Source organism: Microcaecilia unicolor, chromosome 1 (assembly GCF_901765095.1).
Source record: "Microcaecilia unicolor chromosome 1, aMicUni1.1, whole genome shotgun sequence".
In the NCBI taxonomy this organism is placed as follows: Eukaryota; Metazoa; Chordata; class Amphibia; order Gymnophiona; family Siphonopidae; genus Microcaecilia; species Microcaecilia unicolor.
Window position 1 is genome coordinate 766,173,028 of NC_044031.1, and position 27,914 is coordinate 766,200,941.

The window sequence follows — 27,914 nt, forward strand, 5'->3', positions numbered from 1 at the left end:
GATAAGGGAAAACTGAACTAAGCACCCAGTCGAGCCTGCATGCTGCTGCCCTAACCCCGATGAGGTAAAATAGATGACTTTTAAAATTCGGAGGGAGGGGGCCTGGAACTCGAAGGGAGGAGGGAACGAACTTCCAGTGGGTGAATGAACTTCCGGTGGGTCTCTCCTCCGCTCCGACACAACTTTGAACTGCTAGCGCGATCGCGCCAGCAGTTCATAATGGCAGTACGACTCTGGCTGAGGCGACGGCGCGCGTGCCAACAGAGAGGGGTCTGCGTGCCCTCTCTGGCACACGTGCCATAGGTTCGCCATCTCTGCTATAGAAGAAGGCTGCATACAACACTCCTCATACAACAGCATCACAAACATCCATTAGCCACTTTTCAATTAAGAGCAGAACGTCTGACAGCTACCAAAAAGAAAACATTTCACAGAACCTGAAGGTATTTAATCCCTGTATTACAGCAGCATGGGAAGCTAATGGCATACTTGAGGGGCATAAGAAAAAGTATTACTAACAAGAACCGACCGTTCACTTGTCTATTAGATTGTAAGCTCTTTGAGCAGGGACTGTCTCTCTTTGTTAAATTGTACAGCGCTGCGTAACCCTAGTAGCGCTCTAGAAATGTTAAGTAGTAGTAGTAGTAGTAGAAAAAAGGCCCCTGGGTGGGTTATTATGAGACCCCCACCTATCGTTTTATGTTGACTTCTGGAGGCCACATCTTTGCAAGGACACTGAGATGCGAGCAGTTCAGAGAAGCACATCTAACAAAGGCGGCCATGAAAAATTAACAATACCACTCACTGGAGGAAAAGGGGGACTATGATAGAAATATTCAAAAGAAGGCAGAACAATTTCCTGCAGGCAGTCACGTTTCGAATGCTAACAACTGAGATCTGACCTTAGCTACAGCGAGGTGAGCAGGGGGGCAACAGGGCAGACTGAGTATAGCAAACATCTAATATATATGTGCATGAGAAGAAAGTAAATCTGGCACTAGAACTGAGGAAAACAGCTGATGATCTGATCCTAACAGTTTACAATGTTAAACAAACACAAGTGTGAAGACTGAAGCTTCGTCTGTGCTAGGAACTCCTTAGTACCAGCGGTACTTTGAAACAATTTTTTTTGGCCCAGCGATGACTAGGTCAGAGTACACCAAGCATATGGTTCAAGTACATAGAACAGAGCAGCTGTTGAGAGTTAGATGTTCTGTTTCTGGGAGTTGCATAATTTCCAGAGCAGATTCTTAAAATAATGCAGCTAGAACAGAAAAACTACAATGACTAAATCCTGCAGCAGCTCCACCTTTCCTTTCATGGGATGGGCAGGTACATTGGCATCCCTTCCTACCCCATGCAGATAGCACGGAATCTGAAATGCTAACGTACAAGTTAGAGCCGACCAAACCCAGGATCTCTGGTTTCTACCGAAACTGAATTCGCGACTGAGAGTGGCCGCTCGGTTTCAATAGAAACTGAAGCTGGCCAGGCTCCATCCTGCCCCCCTGCCACCGTACACAACTGATCTCCCCCCCCCCCCCCCCCCCCCCACAGTGCCGCCACACACAGTCCCCCCTTCCCCCTCCTGGACCCACCCATCAGCCAGCTTCCTCCCCTCCACCTGGGCCTACCCTCAGGTGCCCTGGTGGTCTAGTGGACTAAACAGGAACAAGAGCAATTCAGAGTTGATCTTACCCCAAAATGGCCGCCATGACTTTCCAATGAACGCAAACGAGGTCATTAAGTAGGCCACAGCAACGCAGAACAGGAAACGGTGGCCTCTAACACACAGCTATTGCCAGCATTTTTCACCAGGTCCAGTGTAGCCTAGCTCAACCTGAACCCCACCCCCACCTCATTAGCTTTCTGCTATGGTGCCCCCACCTCCACTGGACCCGACACCTTCCTTCCCACCCCAACTTAAAAAAAAACAAAAGACAAAATAACTTTATCTGGGATGTAGAGGCACCTCCTCAACCCAATCCAATCCCCTCCCCACTACTTAAAGCCCCTTCCTGCCCCAATCCAATCGCCAAAAAACAACCCTGGGGTCTAGTGACCCCTCTGACCTGACTTTACAAATAAAGGTCCCTGGTGTTTAGTGGGAATCCCCCCCCCCCTCAAACCTGTACCTTAATTGAGACAGAAGAAATGCCCACTTGCTCCTGCCTTCAGCACCGTCATCTTCAAAATGGCAGCAACAAGCCCAGAACAGAACATCTTGAGATGCATCAGACAAGGTCAGTCTGCCATGCGAGGGAAAATTGTTTAAATTGAAACAATGGGCCAGGGGGAACATGCACAAATGATTTCACTTTTTTACAAAACAGGAGAGAAGGAATACAGTTTGTGAAACTCCTTTTAGAAGTGAGCAGTGCGTGTTGAGAGACGGAGAGACATGGCCTTATTTGGAGCCCTTATTGGAGCACAAGAAGGATCTGGGTCCCACAGAATTTGATAAGGTAATAACTGGCAGAGGAGATGGAAAGGGATTAAATACCAAGATACTACCGAGGATTTACGAAGGATAGAGCTTCCTCCTTTCAAGACACGATGGGCAAATGGTCAAGAGATCTGGGCACTGAACCCACAGAGAGGTGCTATATCAAATCTATGACCCTATGAGAGGTGACCCAAGGCAAAAAATGAGTAGAATATGTGCATATATACATACATCCAAAATAGGTCTGAAGGACAGGGTGGTGAATCTGGGGTGTGTAAGAAGAGTGGTGACACTGAGGGACCTTTGTCCGAGACAGCTTGAAAATAAAGCAGGTGGCGATATGGAAACATCTTGGTGACATAACAGAACGAAGCCAGAGGTGTGTTAGCTGGACATAGAGGAAGTTATTACTTTACATTGTTGTGCAGTTGTCCTTTCAGGAAGACACTGCCTGATTTAACCTCATGAATTACTGAAGGGCCGATGCTCAGAAGCAAGAGGCTGTTAGCGCCATACCAGCGCCTGCATTTGCTACCGCCCCATGATCAGAGCCCCCAAGAGAGTGAAACAATACAAATGCATGCGAAATGTACTCCTCCCCAATGATCAGTGAGCAGCACACCAATGTTCACTGTGTGCGGTAAAACCTACGTCAGCTTGGAGCTGGCGTTAGGGTTTGCAGACCACTGGGGAGGAATGATGAGTCCTGTTCTATTCCAGCAGCACCCCCCCCCCAGTGACACTCATAAGCCCCGTCCAGCACATCCCAGGGCTAGGCACTGCCATTTTCAAGGTTGCTTCGATGGAAGAGGAAGGAGGCCACCTCCCTCATCCAATGAAGGTAGGAGAGTGGGGAAGGGCCACTAGACCACCAGGTTGGGTGGGGGGAGGGATTGACTTGCTGCCCACTGGGCCACCAGGGCTCCATGTGTGGGAATGCTAGGAGGGCTGGAGACCCACTGGATTCTCCAGCCCCTCCTGAACTTGTGTCGGAAGAATCGAGGGGACTGAAGGTCCACTGGACCTCCAGCCCCTGTGTCGCTTGGCTCAGGGTGTAAGTACTAGGGGTCTGGTGGTCCCATGGACCTTCAGCCCGTGTTTGACAGGTTTGACCTCTCAAACAAGTGCGGGAGGATTGTGTTGAGTGCATGGTTAGGAACAATCCTCCCGCACTTTACCCTATGATCAGAGATAATAGCAAATTTAAGCACGCTATGATCTCTGATCATAGGTGCGGTAAAGCCCAGCGATGTTTTATTGCGCTGTTTGGAACAGCGTGGAGCTTTCGATCATCTGCCCATGAGGGCGGAAAGAATTTCAGCCATAAACAAAGAGAAGCAAGCAATGCACACACTTCTGCAGGTGTGGATGGGATCCATTTCTTGTGCCTCTAACCCCTAGATTACATAGTGGGCTGGTGAACTCTTTGGCTGTGTGAGATAATATGGTTATGTATTTATTTAGATTTTGCTCACACCTTTTTCAGTAGTAGCTCAAGGTGAGTTACATTCAGGTACACTGGGTATTTGCTTGGAGGGGGAGGGGTTAGTGGATATTAGAACAAAAGGGTAAGGAAGTGAAAATGGAAAAAAAATGTTATAAGCTGTACTAAGTGAATTCAAATGGTTGAGTTTCAATGTGTGCATAGCCATTACTGTACAATATTCAATAAACAGAGTTTTAAAATGGATAATTGTGTTAACGCCTTCATTGACATCTGCATACTTCGACACCTAACCTTTATACCTATTCAGGAAATCTAGACTGCCCCAATTTGATTGCCCCTATTTGACTGACTGTACATTTGTCCTTTAGATTGTAAGCTCCTTGAGCAGGAACTGTGCTTCTATGTTAAACTGTACAGCGCTGCGTAACCCTAGTAACGCTTTAGAAATGTTAAGTAGTAGTAGTAGGTGTAAGAAGGTGTGTACATTAAACCTGACGGGTATCTTACCATTATCGGAAGCTCTGTCACATACCAGGATCAATACATCAGGGAGCCATTCTTCTGTTAAGGGAAGCCATGCTGAGACGCTGTCTAGCCCAGATGTCTGGAAAAGAGAAGAGACAAAATTGCAAGCTGCAGGGTCCCTTTGTTCTCTCAGGTACATGGCATGTCTTATTTTCCTACAAGAGTGCTGAAGAGGGGATGCTCAGGGGATTGGTTCTGGGGTAGAGCTCACCTACTGCAGGTTACTGCAACTTATAATAGACTCATTACAGATGTTTTCAAGGAACTGAGGAGCCTTCTGCGGTCTCAAGGGTGGTTTCTACAGCTAATCTTCTTGCTTCCATGTCCTAAGAATGACTCACTAAGAGAGATTCTATCTATTCTGTGCGTATAGAAAATCCTGACTTGATATCCTAGTTCTGCGCGTTATCGTGTCTCAATAATACTGTGATCCCGTGTCAACCTGATTTTATCTTTGCCAATGGGGTCAGTGCGGGGTTCTTAATGTAGACATGGGATCTCTACAGTGCAAGAACGATGCTTATGTCACTGCCAAAGAATTCTCAGCTTAGCCCACAGTGTCTCCGGCACTTTGGACAGTGCAAGAGTTGCGACTCAGTCTGAGGAAGGGACAAGGACTGAATACTGAACTCCCCCTCTAACTCTGATTCAGAGCAAAACTGAGAACGTCGTCACTGGGAAGATTATACTGCTGCTATGCCGTACCAAGTCCATGGTAAGCTATATGTGTGCATAGCTTACTCCACTGTTACCCATGTTGTCTCTCTTCTGTGTATCAATGGAAAACCTGTTCACAGTACTGTCAGATTGATCTTTTCAGCAATACTAAAATTCATTATAATGAGAAAAGAAACAACGTCTTACAATTGTGCTGTCAAAGTAGATGATAAAAGCCTGGAGAGAGTCAGCAATCTCCGGGGTCACCACAAACCTGTTGGACACCACGCAGAAATTAATAATGGCTGAATAGTACTTGTTATCTATAGTCCACGGGTAGAAAATCACATCGTCTTTCACAGATATATTCGCAGGAAGCTCTTCCACACCAATGATTTCTACAAGAGAGAAAGAAAAACTACAAGGATTATAAGGATCTGAGGGAAAGAGCAGGGGGCACTACAGGGCTGGAGTGAGATGCATTGTGTGCGAGGGTCTTGGGGCTAGAACAGCGGAGGGTAGGGGGACACTGCAGGGCTGGAGCAATATGCATTGACAAGGCTGTGCATTACTCCTGGGGAAGTTCTATGCAAGGTTAGCAGACACTCCCTGTACGGGAGACTATAGACAAAGACTGAACACCATAAAGGATACTGCTCTACTTTACAACACCTCTCATCATCCTCAAACTGAGCAAAGGCTTCGATTCTCACACAGGTAATTTTCAAGCTCAGCGTTGAACACTCACTACGCCTTGTCAAGAAGAAAGGGGACACATGAAGCACAGAATACCTGCGCAACACAAGCGATCTCTAACTAACAAAGATCAGTCCCTCAGTATAAAAATACTAAGATATTAACTGATACTTCTCCCCCCTGCACACACCAAAGAGAAAGGCTGAGAAGAGGAAGTCTGGGAATGAACGGGTGCCCTGCAATACATCCGGCTAACTCGGGGGCCGAAGCAATAAGCTGCAGGAGATGAAGCACAGGGTTTGGCACAGTTTAGCCCTCTTATGCAGAAAGAAACACAGGTGCTCTGCAAATGAAGGGATTAGCAATTACACCTGGATGCAGACAACTGTGCAAAAGACCTGAAGGCCGAGCACCTGAGCCTTTTATGAGTGGTTCAAGGAGTAAAAAAGCTGGTTCTTCTGTGGCATTAGTGAGGATTTCTTCCTTTTTTCTGCGAGCACTAAAAAAACCGCAACTGCTTTTTTGCAGAAAACCCCCGGTAGGGGAACAAGAAGCTGAGGTGATCACATTGCTGAATGCAGGATTAAGGCAAAGGTGCCACAGCTGTAGATTAAGGGTAAAGTGTTCGACTGCAACATTCAGAGGGCCAAAATGCATGTTTTGTCTAATATGGCATGTGCATCGTCCCCTCCCCATCTTTCACCCAGTCTTGCTCTCAGTCATGTAACCCCCCCCCCCCTTCAATCTGTCTCTCTCGCCCATGTATCTCCCCCCCGTCTCTCACTCGTGTAACCCCCCTTCAAGCTTTCACCCAGTCTCTCTCACTCACGTAACCCCCCCCCACACCTTCACCCAGTCTCTCTCATGTAACCCCCCCGCCAGCTGTAAGTCCCAGTTTCTTTTCCCTCATCTGGCCTCGGCAGCAGAAGAAACAGCAGGATTCCTGCATTCTCACCACGACAGCGCCTGCTTACAGAGAGCTAAGTCATGGCGGGGAAGCAGGAATCCTGAGTGAACACCACAAGAACTGTCAAGCTTCTGAGGACCAGAAAAAAAAAAAAGAAAGCACTTGGTGGTCCGGGTTCTGGCCACAGGACCACAGATTGGCCAAGCCTTATTTAAATAATAGCATCAAATATTATTATTGGTGTGTAGAAGAGCCTCTCCCCCAGATCCACGTGCTGATAGAAATGTTTTATTCACATTTTAATGTAACTTATCCAGGTAACGTCTGCAATGATTTTAAGAACAAAACCATGTCTGAAAACCCATAACTGCTGGGCTTGCATCTCCTTTCCCAGAAACTTCAGCTTAAAGATGAATGTCGGGCAAATATTGGGTTATCTGGCTTGTCTTTATAAGGGTTGGGTTGCCCATTCCCCCTGAGCCGACGCTGCTCCTTGGTTACTTCCCCCTCTGGAGTTTCTGGAACATCCCATGCCAGGTGGGCTCTCCTAGACCTCCATGACTTCCATATTCTGTGTAGCTAGCAGGATTAATCAGACACAGGTGGGCAATGTCCCAGAGCTCAAAGGCTACTACAAAGTCTGCACATGTTAGAGCTGTAATGAAGATTCGCATTTGATTTGGCCAGAATACATTACTTGTATTTAGGGAAATGGGACTTGATATACTGCCTTTCTGAGGTATTTGCAACTACATTCAAAGCGGTTTACATATCTTCAGGTACTTATTTTGTACCAGGGGCAATGGAGGGTTAAGTGACTTGCCCAGAGTCACAAGGAGCTGCAGTGGGAATCAAACCCAGTTCCCCAGAATCCACTGCACTAACCACTAGGCTACTCCTCCACTAGCAACATTCCATGTAGAAGCCTGTCCTTGCAGATCAGCAATGCGGCCGCACAGGCTTCTGTTTCTGTGAGTCTGACGTCCTGTACGTATGTGCAAAATGTCAGACTCACAGAAACAGAAGCCTGCGTGGTCGCGTTGCTGATCTGCAGGGCCGACTTCTACATGGAATGTTTCTAGTGGAATAGTAACATTCCATGTAGAATCTCAAATAGGGAAAGAGAAATGAGACTTGATATACTGCCTTTATGAGGTTTTTGCAACTACATTCAAAGCGGTTTACATATATTCAGGTACTTATTCTGTACCAGGGGCAATGGAGGGTTAAGTGAGTTGCCCAGAGTCAGAAGGAGCTGCAGTGGGGAATTGAACTCAGTTCCCCAGGATCAAAGTCCACTGCACTAACCACTAGGCTACTCCTCCACTCATTTGGCCAGAGCGATTTAACGATTTAAACTTGAATATGAATAATCCGGGGCTCTACTGTGCTAAATCCTACTGAAATAAACACTTGATCTCTGATTTCATGTTGCTTTTTTTTATTATTCGTTATGTTAAAGCTCAATGCCCATTATTCGTATTGGCCAAACAGTACAGCTGTAGCGTATTGCACTTCCAACACACAGGAGTCCTAATTATAATTGTGTTTTGTATACGGCCATCTTCCCAAAGGATTTGTAGCTGTTAACAAAAAAAAAAAAAAAAAAAGGATAGCTTACTCAATTGAGGGATATACAATTTAAAAATATACATTTCAATGTGTCTCCTATAAATCATTCTTCAAATAAGAACGTCTTCAAAGGTTTTCTAAAGGATAAGATGGTCCCAGGAAGTTCATTCCAAATTTTAGCACTCTGAACTGGGAATGAATTCTCATGGATAGATATTAAGTGCACATTTTAATAGAGTAACCAATTTGTAGAGTGTAGAAAAACAAGTATTGAGCAAATGATTTCCATTTATAAATCAGATGTTATGGGATTGCCACGTCAGACAATGAATGTTGTTTATACCTGAATTCACTCTATATTTTTGTACTTACTATTATACTCAATAAAATATTTTTCAAGAAAAACAAGTATTGCATCCAGAAGAGGGAATTGCAAATAGATCTACCAAACCTTCAGAATTCAGGCCATGAAGTGATTGAAAAACTAAGCAAGTTATTTTAAAATCTAACCTGCTGTCAGACTGGTAGCCAGTGAAGATCTATCATCCAATCGTCTAATAACTGCAGAAGCAAAATTGCATGTGCCAAAGTCCTAAATCCTGCTGTTTATGGAGAACACCTGTTACAGGTAAGCAACCCTGCCATCTTTGTCCACAAGCAGGATGTAATCAGTCACAAAAAAGGAGAGGGGGTACTCCCAAGCTTAGGATTTCTACATTAAGTGAGAGGAAAAGATTTGAATGTTTTGGAGAAGCCATGTTGATAATTATTCAAGAGTTAAAAGTTTTTTCCAGGAATGTAGTAGCTCCTCCTGCAGTGGGAGCTCAATGGGGTGATGCAGTGCAAAGGTGAAGGAGTGTAGAACATGACCTCGGTGAGTAAATACACTCAACCTCCTGAAACACCAAACCCATAAGAACAAGCCTTCTCCTCCCTGAAAGTATTTTTTCTCCTGCTATAGTATTGATATGTTGGATCACTCACTGCATTTGCTAAGGACCAGAAAAGAAAACTTCTCCAGGACACTGATACTGTTGAAGGGGTGCCAGGGTGTATTTTGGTGAGACACAGGGAGAATAATTACAGGGCTGTCACTGGTTTCACTTTTAACAAATTTAGAGGATCAAAGGTGCCCCCCTCCATGTCTGCTAAAGACTAGAGCCTTCATCTCAGCAGCTGGCCTATTATCACTTTAAAAAATACTATGAAAACCAGCTTCTGACACATCCCTGAGTCACAGGAACAGTCAGCCAGGAACAGCACGGAACTGAAATATATGGTAAGGAACGCTTGCAAAATTAGGAAGAAAGCCAACAGCACACAAAAAAAGCATTTGTAACTTTCTTGGTACAATGATTCTGCAACAAAGACACCTGACTTTTCAAACTTAGGCTTTGCATTAAGGATTGTGCATTTGAGTTGTTTTGTTTTATGAAAGGCCCTAGGATTTAAATGTATTGAGTAACTGATTAGTGTGCCAAAAGAAATTTTCAACTGACTTGAAGCAGGCCAGGTGGCGTACCTAGGGTAGTTGACACCCAGGGCTGGCAATAAGCCATATGGGAAACAGATTGATGGGAACACTGGACACTAATAATCCGCATACGAACCTTTTCTGGAGACGGGAAGGTGGTAGAACTAGAGGACGTGAATTGAGGTTGAAGGGGGGCAGACTCAGGAGTAATGTCTGGAAGTATTTTTTCGCGGAAAGGGTGGTAGATATGTGGAATGCCTTCCCGTGGGAGATGGTGCAGATGAAAACGATAATGGAATTCAAACATGCGTGGGATAAACACAAAGGAATCCTGTTTAGAAGGAATGGATCTATGGAATCTTAGCGGACATTGGGTGGCGACGCCGGTATTTGGAGAATAAAACCGGTGCAGGGCGGACTTCTACGGTCTGTGCCCTGAGAAAGGCAGGGACAAATCAAACTGAAAATCCTCGGCATCACACTGGACCGCAACCTAACACTAGAGAGCCAAGTGACATCCACAACAAAGAAAATGTTCCACTCAATGTGGAAACTCAAACACGTGAAACAATTCTTCCCGAGGGAAACATTCTGCAACCTGATACAATCAATGGTACTAAGCCACCTAGACTACTGCAATGGAATCTATGTGGGATGCAAAGAGCAAACATTAAAGAAACTTCAGACCACTCAAAACACAGCAGGTAGGCTCATCCTCGGAAAAACGCGATTTGAAAGTGCAAAACCCCTCTGTGAAAAACTACATTGGCTGCCAAAGAACGCATTACTTTCAAAATCTGCACTCTGGTTCACAAAATTATCTTCGGTGAAGTCCCAGGATAAATGACCAAACTGATCGACTGGATGGACCATGCAGGTCTTTTTCTGCCGTCATTTACATTTACTACCAACGCGAAACACAATCCAAATCAACACGAACATACCTAAATCTGCACTACCAAGCTACAAAGGACTCAACTACAAATCAACTTACACATCCAGTTTCTCCTACATAAGCACACCAACTGTGGAACGCATTACCAAAAGCCTTGAAAACTACGTTCGACCACCTAAACATCTGGGAAAAAAACTAAAACTAACCTGTTAAAAAAGCTTATCCTACTGATCCAACATAAATGCCTGATCTCTGCAACACAACATAACCAAAATACGTAATGGACATAACACAACTCTCCCGATGTACGATTCCCAAAGGTGGCTGTGCCACATGAACTTTATCTTACCACAATATCACTTGTATTTGTTTACACCAGAGTCGGCAAACGCCGCTCCAGCATATGTAAGCCACATTGAGCCTACAAATAGGTGGGAAAATGTGGGGTACAAAAGTAACAAATACAATAAATAAAAATAAAAAGTATTACATACCATGTAAAATGAGTTTATCTTGTTGGGCAGACTGGATGGACCGTTCAGGTCTTTATCTGCCATCATTTACTATGTTACTATGTTTCTTGTGGTGCAGGCTGCACATGTGCGCCAAAGAAGCACACATAAGTAAGCAGGACATGCTCCTTAGTGGCATCGAGTGTGCACACATTTTGCCCTTTTTTGTGGTTCTTTACCATTTTTCATATTGGGTCAGAAACAGAAATGTATTTATTTGTTACGTTTGTAGCCCACATTTTCCCACCTCTTTGCAGGCTCAATGTGGTTTACATAGTACCGTAAAGGCATTTGCCAATTCAGTTGATAACAAATGCAAGGTTGTATTGTAGAGTTCAGAACTCTGCCACACGTCTTAACTTCCGCCTGGACCGATATACTCATATCACCCCTCTCCTCAAGTCACTTAACTGGCTTCCGATCAGGTACCGCATACAGTTCAAGCTTCTCCTACTAACCTACAAATGCACTCGATCTGCAGCCCCTCCTTACCTCTCTACCCTCATCTCCCCTTACGTTCCTACCCATAACCTCTGCTCTCAAGACAAATCCCTCCTTTCAGTACCCTTCTCCACCACCGCCAACTCCAGGCTCCGCCCTTTCTGCCTCGCCTTACCCCATGCTTGGAATAAACTCCCTGAGCCCATAGGCCAGACCCCCTCCCTGCCCATCTTTAAATCCTTGCTCAAAGCCCACCTCTTCAATGTTGCCTTTGGCTCCTAACCACTATACCTCTATTCAGGAAATATAGAATGCCCCAACTTGACATTCGTACTTTAGATTGTAAGCTCCTTTGAGCAGGGACTGTCCTTCGTTTTTAAAACTGTACAGCGCTGTGTAACCCTAGTAGCGCTCTAGAAATGTTAAGTAGTAGTAGTAGTAGTGGTCAATGCGGTATGTATGAGTCAAGCGTCCTGAGGGTCAAAGGGAATAAGGATTGTCATTGTCCAGTGCGATCACTGGATATGCTGTGTTCCTGAGTGTGGAGATTTAAGTTGGATCAGTGGGATAGGCCTTTTTGAAGAGGTGGGTTTTTACTGATTTCCTGAAGTTTAGGTGATCGTGGATGTTTTCACCGTTTTTGGAGTCATTCCATAGTTGTGCACTTATGTAAGAGAAACTGGATGCCTAAGTGTTTTGTGTTTAAGTCCTTTGCAATTTGGGTAATGTAGGTTTAGGTATGATCGTGATGATCCGATTCTGTTTCTGTTTGGTAGATCTATGAGGTCTGTCATATATCCTGGGACTACGCCGTAGATAATTTTGTGGACCAAGGTGCAGATTTTGAAGGTGATCTGTCTTTGATTGGGAGCCAGTGCAGCTTTTCTCGAAGGGGTTTAGCACTTTCGAATCGAGTTTTACCGTATATTAGTCTGGCTGCTGTGTTTTGGGCTGTCTGGAATTTTTTAATGAGTTGTTCTTGGCCATCCCAATCACATTTCAGTACTATGAGCTAACAAACCCACTAGTTGTCATATGACACATCCTCAGGTGAGAAGCTTAATTTCTATTCCATTACTGTATACTACACTGCTACTACTACTACTACTATTTAGCATTTCTATAGCGCTACAAGGCATACGCAGCGCTGCACAAACATAGAAGAAAGACAGTCCCTGCTCAAAGAGCTTACAATCTAATAGACAAAAATAAAGTAAGCAAATCAAATCAAGTAATGTGAACGGGAAGGAGAGAGGAGGGTAGGTGGAGGCGAATGGTTACACGTGGTTACGAGTCAAAAGCAATGTTAAAGAGGTGGGTTTTCAGTCTAGATTTAAAGGTGGCCAAGGATGGGGCAAGACGTAGGGGCTCAGGAAGTTTATTCCAGGCGTAGGGGTGCAGCGAGACAGAAGGCGCGAAGTCTGGAGTTGGCAGTAGGTGGAGAAGGGAACAGATAAGAAGGATTTATCCATGGAGCGGAGTGCACGGGAAGGGGTGTATGGAAGGACGAGTGTGGAGAGATACTGGGGAGCAGCAGAGTGAATACATTTATAGGTTAGTAGAGTAAAGCGACCCTGGCGGAAGATGAGACGGGCAGCAGAGTTTTGAACCGACTGGAGAGGGGAGAGGTGACTAAGTGGGAGGCCAGCAAGAAGCAGATTGCAGTAGTCTAAACGAGAGGTGACAAGGGTGTGGATGAGGGTTTTGGTAGAGTGCTCGGAAAGAAAGGGGCGGATTTACGGATGTTGTAAAGAAAGAAACGACAGGTCTTGGCGGTCTGCTGGATATGAGCAGAGAAGGAGAGAGAAGAGTCAAAGATGACCCCAAGGTTTCGAGCTGAGGAGACAGGGAGAATGAGAGAGCCATCAACAGAAATAGAAATGGGGGGAGCGGGGAGGTGGGTTTGGGGGGGGAAAATGAGAAGCTCGGTTTGGTCATATTTAATTTCAGGTGGCGTTGAGACATCCAGGCAGCAATGTCAGACAAGCACGCTGAACTTTGGTTTGGATGCAAGGTGAGATATCAGGGGTAGAAAGGTAGATTGGGAGTCATCAGCATAGAGATGGTAGGAAAAGCCATGGGATGAGATTAATGAACCAAGGGAAGAAGTGTAGATAGAAAAGAGGAGGGGACCAAGAACAGAACCCTGAGGTACGCCGACAGGCAGAGGGATAGAAGTAGAAGAGGATCCACCAGAGTGAACACTAAAGGTGCGGAGGGGAGAGGTAGGAAGAGAACAGGAAAGGACAGAGCCCTGGAATCCAAGTGAGGACAGGGTATCGAGAAGTATGCTGTGATCGACAGTGTCAAAAGCAGCGGAAAGATCAAGAAGAATGAGGATGGAATATTGACCTCTGGATTTAGCAGTAATAGGTCATTGGAGACTTTAGTAAGCGCAGTTTCGGTTGAGTGGACGAGGGCGAAAACCAGATTGTAATGGGTCAAGAATAGCATGTGAGGAGAGAAAATCAATGGCAGCGGCGGTGAACAGCACGCTCAAGTAATTTGGAGAGAAAAGGAAGGAGGGAGATGGGTCGGTAATTAGAGGGACACTGACCCTCTTAACTCCCTCTCCAATGAATTCAAAATCAGGACTACTTAACATTCACAACATCACTTAGAGACCTCGTGGTAGATAGACATTTGGATATCTTCTACATTACAGAAACCTGGCTAAAAGAAACAAATGTGACTTGCTGAGCAAAAAGGTACCAAAAATGGGGTTATACAGAACAGAGGTAAAGGATATAAAAGTTTGGGGCAGCTCTTCATTTTGAAGTTTTGTGTACTGTAGTGTCAGTAGAAATGGACGATGCAATTTTTTTCACCACTTTGACATTTTTCTTGTTCTAAGGTACCTAAAGCGTGGTAGGTGATTTCTGCAGTTAATTTACCTTTTTTTTTAATTAATACATTTTCTCATTTTTTTAGATATGAAATTAGTCCATACCAAAGGCTTATGCAGGATTATGCAGTTCATATCCCTCTACCTTACTGTATAAATGATATATGACACAGAATTTATAGTCCGCTAACTCTCAACAAAATTGGTTCAAAGTGGATTACAGCACAATGAACATCAATACAATTCAGAGAGAGAGAGAGAAAAAAAAGTGTTTAGACTTTTACGTAAAGAGAATATGTAGGCATAATCTTGAGGTCTAAAGGTAGTGAATTCAAAATCTGGACTGCCTGATATATACAAGAAAACTGCAAAGGTTGTTTTATATTTAATTGCTGAGTCAGAAGGAAAATAGAGCAACCGAGACCTTCCTGCTCTAAAAGTGGAAGGTGATACTGGGAAAGTGAATAAATTTGTTATATAAACTGGGCATGATCCATCAAAAAGTTTATAAACATACCCAACTTTTGGTACCTTTTCACTCAGATCATCACAAATATATAATTTAAGCAACTCCAGATGGTTAAAACTACTCATTCAACAATTAGAATGGAAATAGCAGGGGAAGTCTGGCAATTATATATAGGGATTCATTGGCTATTCGTATTGAGGATTCCATATTTATTGTTAATATGGATTGGAGCTTGAGTATCCACTGGAATGGTGGTAAGCCAGGTTACAGGACTTAGATCAGCAGAGGAGCCTTGACTAGGCCTGATAACCCACTAATGGCATAACAGTTGAGAACCTGCAAATGCAGGGCTATATGATGAAGTCTTAATAAAACCTGAAACAAATTACAAATTGAATATAGCATATATGATGATAGAATAATGGATAAAATGGTTTGAAAAATGAAGTTTGTATTTCTATAACATGGCACACAGGTCAGAAGATTATATAAAAATAGATTGTGAAACTGGATGTTTCTATAAAAGATAAAAAACAAGATGTTCAGGGTAACGGAAATGGTACAAGGTTTTGAAATAGCTAAAGCAAGAGATGTTTACGAATACGGAAAAGACAGTTGGGTACAGATGGACACCTGGCCGGAAAAGAAAAGTTTCAAAATAACTAGAACAGGAAAGAAGTTGGTACAAGATGGTACAAAGGGTACAAATGAACATCTGCCGGAAAAGGGAAAAAAATTGGTACAGAGATATTGGCCATAAGATGAAAAAATAGGTACTGCCATAAGCTTCAATTGAGATCTGTGCCTATAAAGGAGCTAACATTCAGACAGAAAAGTTAGAAGCTTCTTCAATACTTGACCGACAGCAGAGCTCCGTGCATTTTGAACCTAGATGTATGTATTAACTGAAGACTTTATCTTGGTAAGAATAAACAGAATCTTATTCCTGATAATTATCTTTGTCTTTATTCCTACATACTGTATTATATGTGCTCTTTCCTTATTATCTGCTATACACAAATAAGCCACACTCACTGAACCACAAAGAGTAGATTAAAAACATATATATATGTGGGAACATAAATGGCCCAGGATACATCTAGATCCAGAAAGCCAGAAAGCAGTGGTTAGGGGAATTAGTTTCGAACTGAGCCTTCTGATGCCTCCCCAGCACCAATACCCATGGGAAGGACTGTCATTGGAATCCTGTACACCTCCGTGTGGAAGGATCCCACGGGGGTCTGTAGAGGGGTAGATTAAACATTATTCATTTATTCATTCATTCATGACATGTATACCCCACATTAGCCCGAAATAGACTCAAGTTCAATGTGGCTTACAAACAATAAAGTGAATAAAACATAATAATGTACAGAAACAGATTACAATAAATTATATCACAGTCTACCTTGGAAGGCCTTTCTTTCACTTTGCATCCTGCAAACCTCCCTAACTCCTTTAATTTCTGGCTTTTTTTCCAACTCTTCCCTCCTCCCAATTACTACATTATTAGTAAATATTTATTTCACATCATGTTGTTCAGAACATACATCCAGTTATATTAGATTTTAACATTCACATAGATAATATCTCAACAGCTACACAGGAATTTACCCAGTTTATTCACGATCATTCATTGATCCAACATATGTTATGTTATGTTATGTTATGTTATGTTATGGAAGATTTATCTCTTGCCAACTCTCAAGGTGAGTTACAATCAATGCAAACCAAAAAACTGACAAAGCATCAGGAAATTACAAATAATCAGAAAACATTCAGAATATAAATGAAAACACAAGAAAACTAAGAAAGTTAAACTCCCCCGATCTAATAAACAGATGAGTTTTCAAAGCTTTATGAAACAAAAAATTAATTCTTCATCAAACATAATTCAAGTGGAAGGTTGTTCCAATAACGAACCGCTAAGAAAACAAATGATTGAGAGAAGGCGGCCTTAAATTATATATATTTTTATTGAAGGAAAGGCTACCAATAATTAATTGCATCTCCTAGGAGTTATCATAGATTTTAACACTGTCACCAACTGAGAATCGCCTTCAGGACACACCTTCCAAAAACTTAAATACTAAACAAAGTGCCATGAAAATAACCCGAGACTTCATAGGCAGCCAATGCAATTCACCCAATAAAGGGCTTATATGATCCAGCCAAGTCTTCCGAAATATTAACCTAGCAGCTGAATTCTGAACCAAGCGAATTCTAGAAAGTTGTTTAAAATAAAAAGTAGAGTGAATTACCATAATCCAATAATGGTAAAATTGAAATAAGCTTTTCTAATCAGACTATCAATTTGTGGCTCCATTGACAAAAACTTTAGAAGTTCTATCTTAAACTGAGATCCATCATTATCCATAATAATCTGGGAAATTTTAATTCCATCCACAGCAAACCACAATATCTTGGTCTTGTCAGCATTACGTTTTAGTTTAACCCAGCAGACCAGTCTTTTATCCTTTTTATATTACTATTAATTTTAGAAGAGACAGAATCTATAGCCTGATCAACGGGAAACAAAAAGAAAATGTCATCAACATATGACAACACAATCTCACCAGGTGCCAATGAAAGTTGACCAAGGGAGCTCATATACAAATCGTACAGGAGTGGAGAGATGGGAGAACCTTGGGGAACTCCACAGGGAGATACCCAAGAAGATGAATAACTTCCATCCTTTAAAACTAGATACTATTTCAAACAAAACAAAAAAAAAAGGATTTAAACTAATTAAAAATTGAGCCACAAAAACCAAAATCAGATAGTAATATTTTGTGGTTCACAGTATCGAAGGCGGCAGAGATGTCAAATATCGTCTCTCCACCACTACACAAAGAATGTCTTACCTCAGATGTTAAAGCCAACAACAGAGTCTCTGTACTATAATACGATTGAAAACTGTGCTGAGAACTAAAAATCATTGCCTCCTTCCAATGTTTCTATGTTGATGTCCCATTGTTATATTCCTAATGATATTCGAATGTCTCGCACAACTCTGCACAATGTAATCCATAACCAAGTTGTAACAAATGTATTTCTATTATTCATATTCTATTGTAAGCCACACTGAGCCCGCAAAAAGGTGGGAAAATGTGGGATACAAATGCAATAAATAAATAAATAAATAAACTATTCAAAAGATTATGTCCTTACTACTACTTGACATTTCTAAAGCGCTACTAGGGTTACGCAGCGCTGTACAATTTAACATGGAAGGACAGTCCCTGCTCAAGGAGCTTACAATCTAAAAGACAGGTGTACAAACTAAAAACAAGTAAAGAGTCCGTCTGATAGGGAATACTATATTGCACAAAAGGTTAAGTGCCGAAAGCAGCATTGAAGAGGTGAGTTTTAAGCAAAGATTTGAAAATGGGTAGGGAGGGGGCTTGGCGTAGGGGTTGAGGAAGATTGTTCCAGGCAATGGGTGAGGCAAGGCAGAATGAGCGGAGCCTGGAGTTGGCAGTGGTGAAGGGAACTGAAAGGAGGGATTTGTCCTGTGAGCGGAGGTTACGGGCGGGAACATAGGGGAGATGAGGGAGGAGAGGTAGTGAGGAGTCGCAGACCGGGTGCATTTGTAGGTAAGGAGGAGAATCTTGAATTGTATGCGGTATCTGATCGGAAGCCAGTGAAGTGACTTGAGGAGAGGGGTGATGTGAGTATATCACATTATTAGATTGTAAGCTCTTTGAGCAGGGACTGTCTTTCTTCTATGTTTGTGCAGCGCTGCGTATGCCTTGTAGCGCTATAAAAATGCTTAGTAGTAGTATATCAGTTCTGGTGGAATATAAGATGTGCGGCAGCGTTCTGAACGGATTGAAGGGGGGATAGATGGCTAAGTGGGAAGCCGGTGAGGAGTAAGTTGCAGTAGTCAAGGCGAGAGGTAATGAGAGCGTGGACGAGAGTTCGTGTGGTGTGCTCGGATAGGAAAGGGCGAATTTTGCTGATGTTGAAGAGGAAGAAGCGACAGGTCTTGGCAGTCTGTTGGACATGCGCAGAGAAGGAGAGGGAGGAGTCGAAGATGACTCCGAGGTTGCGGGCAGATGGGACGGGGAGGATGAGGGTGTTATCAACTGAGATAGAGAGTGGAGGAAGAGGAGAAGTGGGTTTAGGTGGAAAGACGAGGAGCTCGGTTTTGGACATGTTCAGCTTCAGGTGGCGGTTGGACATCCAGGCAGCAATGTCGGATAAGCAGGCCGACACCTTGGCCTGGGTCTCCGCGGTGATGTCTGGTGTGGAGAGATATAGCTGGGTGTCATCAGCATAAAGATGATACTGAAAACCATGACATGAGATCAGTGAGCCTAGGAAGGAGGTGTAGATTGAGAAGAAAAGGGGTCCAAGGACAGATCCCTGATAGCTGAGAACCTACTACAAACCCAATTAACTTTGCATGAAACTGAATATTTGCTATAGGTCGAAAATGTTTTATAACGGGTATATCTTGAGAAAACCAACCCAATTTTAATGCAGTATTAACAAACAAAACAAGGCAAGTTAATAGCTCAACAGGAGGATCCCTCCATAGATTGGACAAAATGAGATCTAACGGACAGCCAGATTTAGACAACCTAGAAGATAATGAGCTCTAACAGACAGCCAGATTTAGACAACCTAGAAGATAATGAGATAGGGTGTGGTCGACTTTTGAACCTATCAGTAGGAATATCTGCAGAAGCCACGTCGTCTACATTTAACTTAACATAATCATCAGAGTCAAAAGAAGTATTAAACGATTGATGAATATTAAATACTTTGGAGGCAAAATAACCAGCCAAGGCCTCTGCAGAAAGCTGAGCTAAGATGGAAGAATTTGATACATTTTCAACCAAGGGCCCTGTTTACTAAGCCACATTGTAGGCGCGTGTCACGAAACACCTAGCCATGTGACTGGGGTTACTCTACAGCTACCGAGAGGGTCTATCCCCAGCACAGCACAGGTCCACCTGCACCTGCCACTTGTGCTCTACACTAGCACTCTCCTTCCACAGAATGGGTCACAACCGCCTCTGAGCGAGTCTCCCGCTCTCCAATTATCCCCAGTGATTTCTAGGTTACTGGGGCCACACTCCCAGTGGTCCCACAGTTCTCAGAAAGCACTCACAGACCCAACACACAAACCACCAGGATTCTTTATTAGTCCAGACAGGCAGAGTCAACAAACTAAACAGGTTTATTGTCACACTGGAACAATGAACAAAAAAAAAATGTGCAATCAGCAAACAATAACAGGTAACTGAATTATGGATCAATTATAAAATTAACTAGACATTGTATACTGTCTCAACAGTACCCAGGAAGATCAGGATATATAACTGTTCATAGAGCCTTAGAAAAGAGATCTGTCTCTCTCTTCTCCCGGACTAAGACTGAAGCAACAGCCAGCAACAACTGCTGGGTAATTTCAAACTCCAGGCTAATCAGAGCCCAGTCAACAAGATTTAAAAGTATACTGCTGTTTGCTTCCTGCTTGTGTTAAAGAAAAATAACATTCAGTTCCCTGTAACAGCTTTATAGCAAAGAAACATCACCTGCTGGCCAAATAGGAGAAATACACTTCAAGACATAATTAAAACAGGAAAATAGCTAATACATTTACAGGCTTAAAACATACTGTTTCTCACAGCGTACTAGCGATTTTAGCATTGCCAACGCTAGAGACACCTATAGGAATATATGGGTGTCTCTAGTATTAGCGTGCACTAAAAATGCTAGCACACCTTAAATTAGGATGTTCAATCCCTACTAGACTGGAATATGTTCTTCTAGCTAAATGGCCTTTTTAAAATTCAGTCTGAACAGTCTTCCAACTCTCTCTCACCCATGAAAAGGGCCACACCCTCATCCTCTCTTTCTAATAATCATCTTTATAACTTCAATTTCTTACTGCTGCCATGGACTGATCACTACTTAATTGAATTTCTAGTAACTGCCCAAACACCTCTAAGGTACCCCTAAGAATGGAAATCAGCTTTAGAAACACTAATAACATTGTACCAGAGAAATCTGAACAGGCCTTAGACCTTTTCCCAAACTCTTAACATGCTTCCTTTGGCAGGACAAATGAATACTTGGAATTCTGCAATCCAAACAACCTATAATACTCCAACTTTCATTTCAACAATCTGTAGAGTAGATCGTCTAAAAAGAAACAAATGTGGTACAATGATCAACTTATCCCACTTAGAAGGCAATTCTTCCACTGGGAACGCAAATGGTGAAAAACATTATCTACATTATCTAAAAATGTTTAAAATGCAATCATATTAATATAAGAAAATTCTTCAGACACTAAGAAAAGCTATTTGTCTTTACAAATAAACAAAGCACCACATTCAGGTAAAATATATAGTTTATTGAAATCCTTAACTAAGGGCCTATTTATCAACGAGTGCTAGCGTTCCTCAATGCGGTAATGCTGACAAAGTCCATTCACTCTGAATGGGCTTCGTCGTCATAGCCACACAGGAACTGCTAGTGCGGCTTGATAAAAGAGACCCTAAGCCCTCAACACTAGATTTTGTTTCTGATACCATTGTACTCATTTTCGAAAGAGAAGGACGCCCATCTTTCGACAGTTAATCGGAAGATGGGCGTCCTTCTCACAGAAACGTCCAAATCAGTATTAATCGAAAGCCGATTTTCGACGTCCCCAACTGCACTCCGTTGCAGGGATGGCCAAAGTTCAAGGGGGTGTGTCGGAGGCGTAGCGAAGACGAGACTTGGCCGTGCCTAACACTTGGATGTCCTTAGCCCCTAATCGAAAAAAACAAGGACGTTCCTGACGAGTACTTGGACGTTTTCACCCAGACCTGTTTTTACGACTAAGGCACAAAAAGGTGCCTGAAATGACCAGATGACCACTGGAGAGAATCCCCTAGTGGTCACTAACCCCCTCCCACCCTCAAAAAACATCTGTAAAAATATGTCGTGCCAGCCTCTATGCCAGCCTCAGATGTCATACTCAGGTCCATGACAGCAGTATGCAGGTCCCTGGAGCAGTTTTAGTGGGTGCAGTGCACTTCAGACAGGCGGAGCCAGCACCATCACCCCCCCCACCACCTGTTAATTTGTGGAGGAAACAGCAATCCCTCCAAAACCCACCACAAACCCACTGTACCCACATCTAGGTGCCCCCCTTCACCTGTAAGGGCTATGGTAGTGGTGTACAGTTGGGGGTAGTGGGTTTTGGGGGGGCTCAGCACACAAGGTAAGGGAGCTATGTTCCTGGAAGCATTTTATGAATTCTATTGCAGTGCCCCCTAGGGTGCCCGGTTGGTGTCCTGGCATGTCAGGGGGACCACGGCACTACAAATGCTGGCTCGTCCCACGACCAAATGGCTTGCATTTGGTCATTTCTGAGATGGATGTCCTTGGTTTCGAAAATCGCTGAAAATCAGAAATGTCCATGTCTAGAGATGCCCAAATCTAGGGACGGCGAAATTTAAGGATTTGGACATCCCTGACGGTATTTTCGAAACGAAAGATGGGCGTCCATCTTGTTTCGAAAATACAGGTTTTCCCGCCCCCTGGATTGGGACGTTTTGCAAGAACGTCCCTTTCGAAAATGCCCCTCCACATCAACTGATGCATTGGCACAATTCTTCCACTCCAAAATATTTTCAACAGTCCTTTAAAAAATCTGTCATTACTCACATAATCTGATTCACAATCAAATAAGGAATTGCCTCCAACTAGCATTTTTTCAAAGTTTACAAAATATTCTATAAAATATTTTGAAAACTATTTGACCTACAACAGCTCCACATGGCCCAATAAATTTGTTAAAACTCTGGATACAATTCTTCTGACGAAGAAGGGCAACCTTCGAAAGCTAATCAAGAAATGTATTAAGTTATGTCCAATAAAAAAGGTATCATCTTATTTTCTTTTCCATGTTTTATTTTGTTTGATTTCTTTGTATAACAAAACTGATTGAGGTCTACAAAATCCTGAGTGGTGCAGAATGAGCAGAAGTGAATAGATTTTTCACTCCTGTAAAAAATACAGAGACCAGGGAACATTCAATGAAATTACATGGAAATACTTTTAAAACAAATAGGAGGAAATTTATTTGTTGCATTTGTATCCCACATTTCCCACCACTTTTATCATCCTCACCTTAATATTCCCTTATCTCTTGTTTGTCCTGTTTGTCTGTCCTAATTAGATTGTAAGCTCTGTTGAGCAGGGACTGTCTCTTCATGTTCAAGTGTACAGCGCTGCGTACGTCTAGTAGCGCTATAGAAATGATAAGTAGTAGTAGTAGTCTTTGAGATTTCGGAATCTTTGCTACTCTTTGGGATTCTAGAATCTTGCTACTCTTTGGGGTTCTGGATCTTGCTACTCTCTGGGGTTCTGGAATCTTGCTACTCTCTGGAATTCCAGAATCTTGCTACTCTTTGGGATTCCAGAATCTTGCTTCTCTTTGTCTTTATCTCTTATTTGTCCTGTTTGTCTGTCCTGATTAGATTGTAAGCTCTGTTGAGCAGGGATTGTCTCTTCATGTTCAAGTGTACAGCGCTGTATACGTCTAGTAGCGCTATAGAAATGATAAGTAGTAGTAGTAGTAGTCTTTGGGATTCCGGAATCTTGCTACTCTTTGGGATTCTACACGGAATCTTGCTACTCTTTGTCCTTATCCCTTATTTGTCCTGTTTGTCTGTCCTGATTAGATTGTAAGCTCTGTTGAGCAGGGATTGTCTCTTCATGTTCAAGTGTACAGCGCTGTATACGTCTAGTAGCGCTATAGAAATGATAAGTAGTAGTAGTAGTAGTCTTTGAGATTCCGGAATCTTTGCTACTCTTTGGGATTCTAGAATCTTGCTACTCTTTGGGGTTCTGGAATCTTGCTACTCTCTGGGATTCCAGAATCTTGCTACTCTTTGGGATTCCGGAATCTTGCTACTCTTTGGGATTCCGGAATCTTGCTTCTCTTTGTCTTTATCTCTTATTTGTCCTGTTTGTCTGTCCTGATTAGATTGTAAGCTCTGTTGAGCAGGGACTGTCTCTTCATGTTCAAGTGTACAGCGCTGCATATGTCTAGTAGCACTATAGAAATGATAAGTAGCAGTAGTAGCAATTTGCAGGCTCAATGTGGCTTATATTATGCCGTATTGGCGATCACCATTTCCGGATTGAGAAATACAAAGCGGTATTGCATTAGGTGCATAAATGGTAGAGTAGAATACAAAGTGGTATTACATTGAAGTTCCTAAAAGGTAAAGTAAATTAGAGAGTAAGTTAAAATAAATATTTTTTTCACTCAACTAACAGTTAAGCTCTGTGTTTAAAAAATGGTTTGGACAAATTCCTAGTGGAAAAGTCTACAGCAGTGGTTCTCAATCCTGGTCTAAGAGGCACCCCAGCCAGTCAGATTTTTAGGATATCCACAATTAATATTCATGAGAGAGATTTGCATGCAGATCTCTCATGAATATTCATATTCCCAAACCTGCCTCCAGAACCGGGAACCACTGGTCTATAGTCTGCTATTGAGACAGACATGGGGAAGCCACTGCTTGTCCTGGGATTGGTAGCATGGAATGGTCCCACTAATTGGGTCTCTGTCAGGTACTTGTGACCTGGATTGGCCACTTTTGGACAGGATACTGGGCTTGATGGACCATCGGTCTGACCCAATATGGCTATTCGTATGTTCTTATGATTCAAAGAAGTCTTTGATTAGGCCACCTCTGTGAAGGTTTTAGGTGTGCAACTTGATCAGCAGTTAACCTTTAAATTGCATGTTCAAACCTATAGTGTAACATTCTTTTTTTCAGCTTTGGCGGCTCTATTCTGTTACACATCTGTTTACCAGAGCTGCATTCTTTTATTATTAGTTTTTATATAAAATTGTAGTTCTCTACTTAGTAGACTTTAAATTAATACTTGGTACTTGCTTCAAAAAAGTCCACTGTGAGCAAGTGTATCTCTTGTCTGCTAATATTATATTCTGTGTGTGTCGAGGAAAAAACTTCAGATACTCGGTTCAAATAACGGGTTTGAGTCCTATGAACCGTGACGCTCAGCGTTTATTTTTTATTTATTTATTGCATTTGTATTCCACATTTTCCCACCTCTTTGCAGGCTCAATGTGGCTTATATTACATCATGGATGGTGGAAATATATTAGAAAATAGATATTTAGTGTAACAAAAGGATCGTAGGCAGCATGATAATGATGAAACATAATGGTAGTATAACAAACAGATATTGTAAGACAGTTCTGAATATATTCGCATTGGTTGATCTTTGTGGTAAGCCTTGTTAAACAGATGGGTCTTCAGTAGTTTGCGGAAGTTCGTTAAATCGTTTTTAATTTGCGCGGCAATGCATTCCATAACTGTGTGCTCAAGTAGGTAAAGTTTGACGCTTGCATTAGTTTGTATTTCAGACCTTTGCAGTTAGGGAAGTGCAGATTAAGGTTGCGTAGTACCTCGAGCTCTCCAATCTCTCTGCAATGTTTTTTGATTTTGTCTTCATCTTAGGGTGATATAGAAGACTGTTGGGTTCAGCTCCTTAGAAGCATCTGCGAAACAGGAGCTCGCTGTCGGGCGTTTCCAGCAATTGTGGAGCTAATAGAAGCTAAGTACATGTTTATCTACATTACTATATAAGACATTCTAAAATAATATAGAATACAAGAGGGTTTTTTGACTAATGAGGATACTCGCCAGTCGATTTACCTAATGGGATTTTGAATATTCCATAGTAAACGGTGAGCGTCACGGTTCATAGTAGATGATGGCAGAAAAAGACCTGCATGGTCCATCCAGTCTGCCCAACAAGATAAACTCATATGTGTAAACCTTACCTTGATTTGTACCTATCTTTTTCAGGGCACAGACCGTACAAGTCTGCCCAGCAGTATTTCCCGCCTCCCAACCACCAGTCCCCGCCTCCCATCACCGGCTCTGGCACAAACCGTATAAGTCTGCCCTCCACTATCCTCGCCTCCCAACCACCAACCTCTCTTCCCCCACCTGCTCCGCCACCCAATTTTGGCTAAGCTTCTGAGGATCCATTCCTGCTGCACAGGATTCCTTTATGCATATCCCACGCATGTTTGCATTCTGTTACCGTTTTCATTTCCACCATCTCCCGCGGGAGGGCATTCCAAGCATCCACCACCCTCTCTGTGAAAAAATACTTCCTGACATCTTTTTTGAGTCTGCCCCGCTTCAATCACATTTCATGTCCTCTCGTTCTACCGCCTTCCCATCTCCGGAAAAGATTTGTTTGCGGATTAATACCTTTCAAATATTTGAATGGCTGTATCATATCACCCCTGTTCCTCCTTTCCTCCAGGGTATACATGTTCAGGTCAGCAAGTCTCTCTTCATACGTCTTGGAACGCAAATCCCATACCATTCTCGTAGCTTTTCTTTGCACCGCTTCCATTTTTTTAACATCCTTCGCAAGGTACGGCCTCCAAAACTGAACACAATACTCCAGGTGGGGCCTCACCAACGACTTGCACAGGGGCATCAACACTTCCTGTCTTCTGCTGGTCACACCTCTCTCTATACAGCCTAACAACCTTCTCGCTACTGTTTCGTCGCCTTCAGATCCTCGGATACTATATAGGAGTCAAAACCGTTATTTGAACCGAGTATCTGAAATCTTTTCTTCGACACACACAGAATATAATATTAGCAGACAAAAAGTTAGTAGACTGCAATTAGTGCAAAATACGGCTGTTAAGCTTATTATGAACTATAAAAAAATTGGACTAACACCTTTACTCTATCAGGAGCGCTGGCTGCCTATTAATCACAGAATCCCATATAAGATCCTGCTGTTGGTCCACAAGGTTTATTAAGGAAACAACAGGGAAGTCTTTCTGCAAAATCCACGATGGCAAAAGAGAGCAGAACAGAAAAAATTAGGTCTTGGATTTTTAGTGTAACAGCTCCTACACTTTGGAATGCTCTTCCTCTTAATGTCAGATTGGGGCACTCTTTGGAGGTATTCAAAAAGAAGTTAAAAACAATCTTATTCCATGATGCCTTTGGCCTAAGTTAATTATTTTAGTGTTTTGTTTGCTTCTTGCATTTGTGGCAAACAATCATGGATAGTTCTGCTACTGTTACACTAGATTTACACTTTCCTATCAGTTATTGTATTTCTCTGTGATTTATCATTTTAATTTACTTTATTTTATTTTAAACCACCTAGAAAGTTCAGTAATTGGGCGGTATATCAAATGATAAATAAAATTAACTAAAGCGTAGAGAAAAATCGATTATCATTCCTAAGCATCAACACCGCATCAACTTCGAACAACCACACAGTGGCTAATCTGCCATTCAGATCCAAATTAACAGAATAACTTAATAATTTCTTAGACACATTCAACAGCCTCCATCCCAATCAGTCTGGGTTTTGCAAAGGCCAAAGCACTTCTAGCTCTTCTGACCTACATTCAATCTTATACTAATCAAAACAAAACTGTGATTCTACTATCTTTAGACCTTTCCACTGCATTTGAAGCTATTGATTACACACTCCTACTTTCTCAACTTTCTTCCACAGGAATCTGAGGAATAGTTCTCTCATGGTTAGATCATATCTTACAAAGGAGTATTCTGTACAATGGGTGTCATCCCATTCAGCTTCCTACATCTTTAGCTGCAGAGTTCTTCAAGGTTTCAACTAGCGCCAACAAAATGCAAAAGTACCTGGAAAACAAATTGTAAACCGCGTGCAGGGGCATAATCGAACGGGGCACCCAAATTTTCGTGAGGATGTCCTGGCGAAGGGGCAGGGAAACCCGTATTATCAAAACAAGATGGGCGGCCATCTTTCGTTTCGATAATATGGTTGGGGACGCCCAAATCTCAACATTTAGGTCGACCATAGAGATGGTCATCCCCGGTTTTCGGCGATAATGGAAACCGAGGATGCCCATCTCAGAAACAACCAAATCCAAGCCCTTTGGTCATGGGAGGAGCCAGCATTCGTAGTGCACTGGTCCCCCTCACATGCCAGGACACCAACCGGGCACCCTA

General features: G+C 42.7%; 1 protein-coding gene across 2 annotated transcripts in view; it reads right to left on the reverse strand.

Moving 5' to 3' along the window:
- AAGAB (alpha and gamma adaptin binding protein) overlaps positions 1-27,914 on the reverse strand; it is a 55,572-nt gene that overhangs the window by 21,413 nt on the left and 6,245 nt on the right. For both annotated transcript variants that reach the window (XM_030189795.1, XM_030189794.1), the window contains exons 2-3: positions 5,283-5,473; positions 4,401-4,497 (exon numbers count right to left, since the gene is read on the reverse strand). In XM_030189795.1, coding sequence (XP_030045655.1) covers positions 4,401-4,497; positions 5,283-5,473 — 288 coding nt within the window. The remainder of the gene's footprint in view (positions 1-4,400; positions 4,498-5,282; positions 5,474-27,914) is intronic.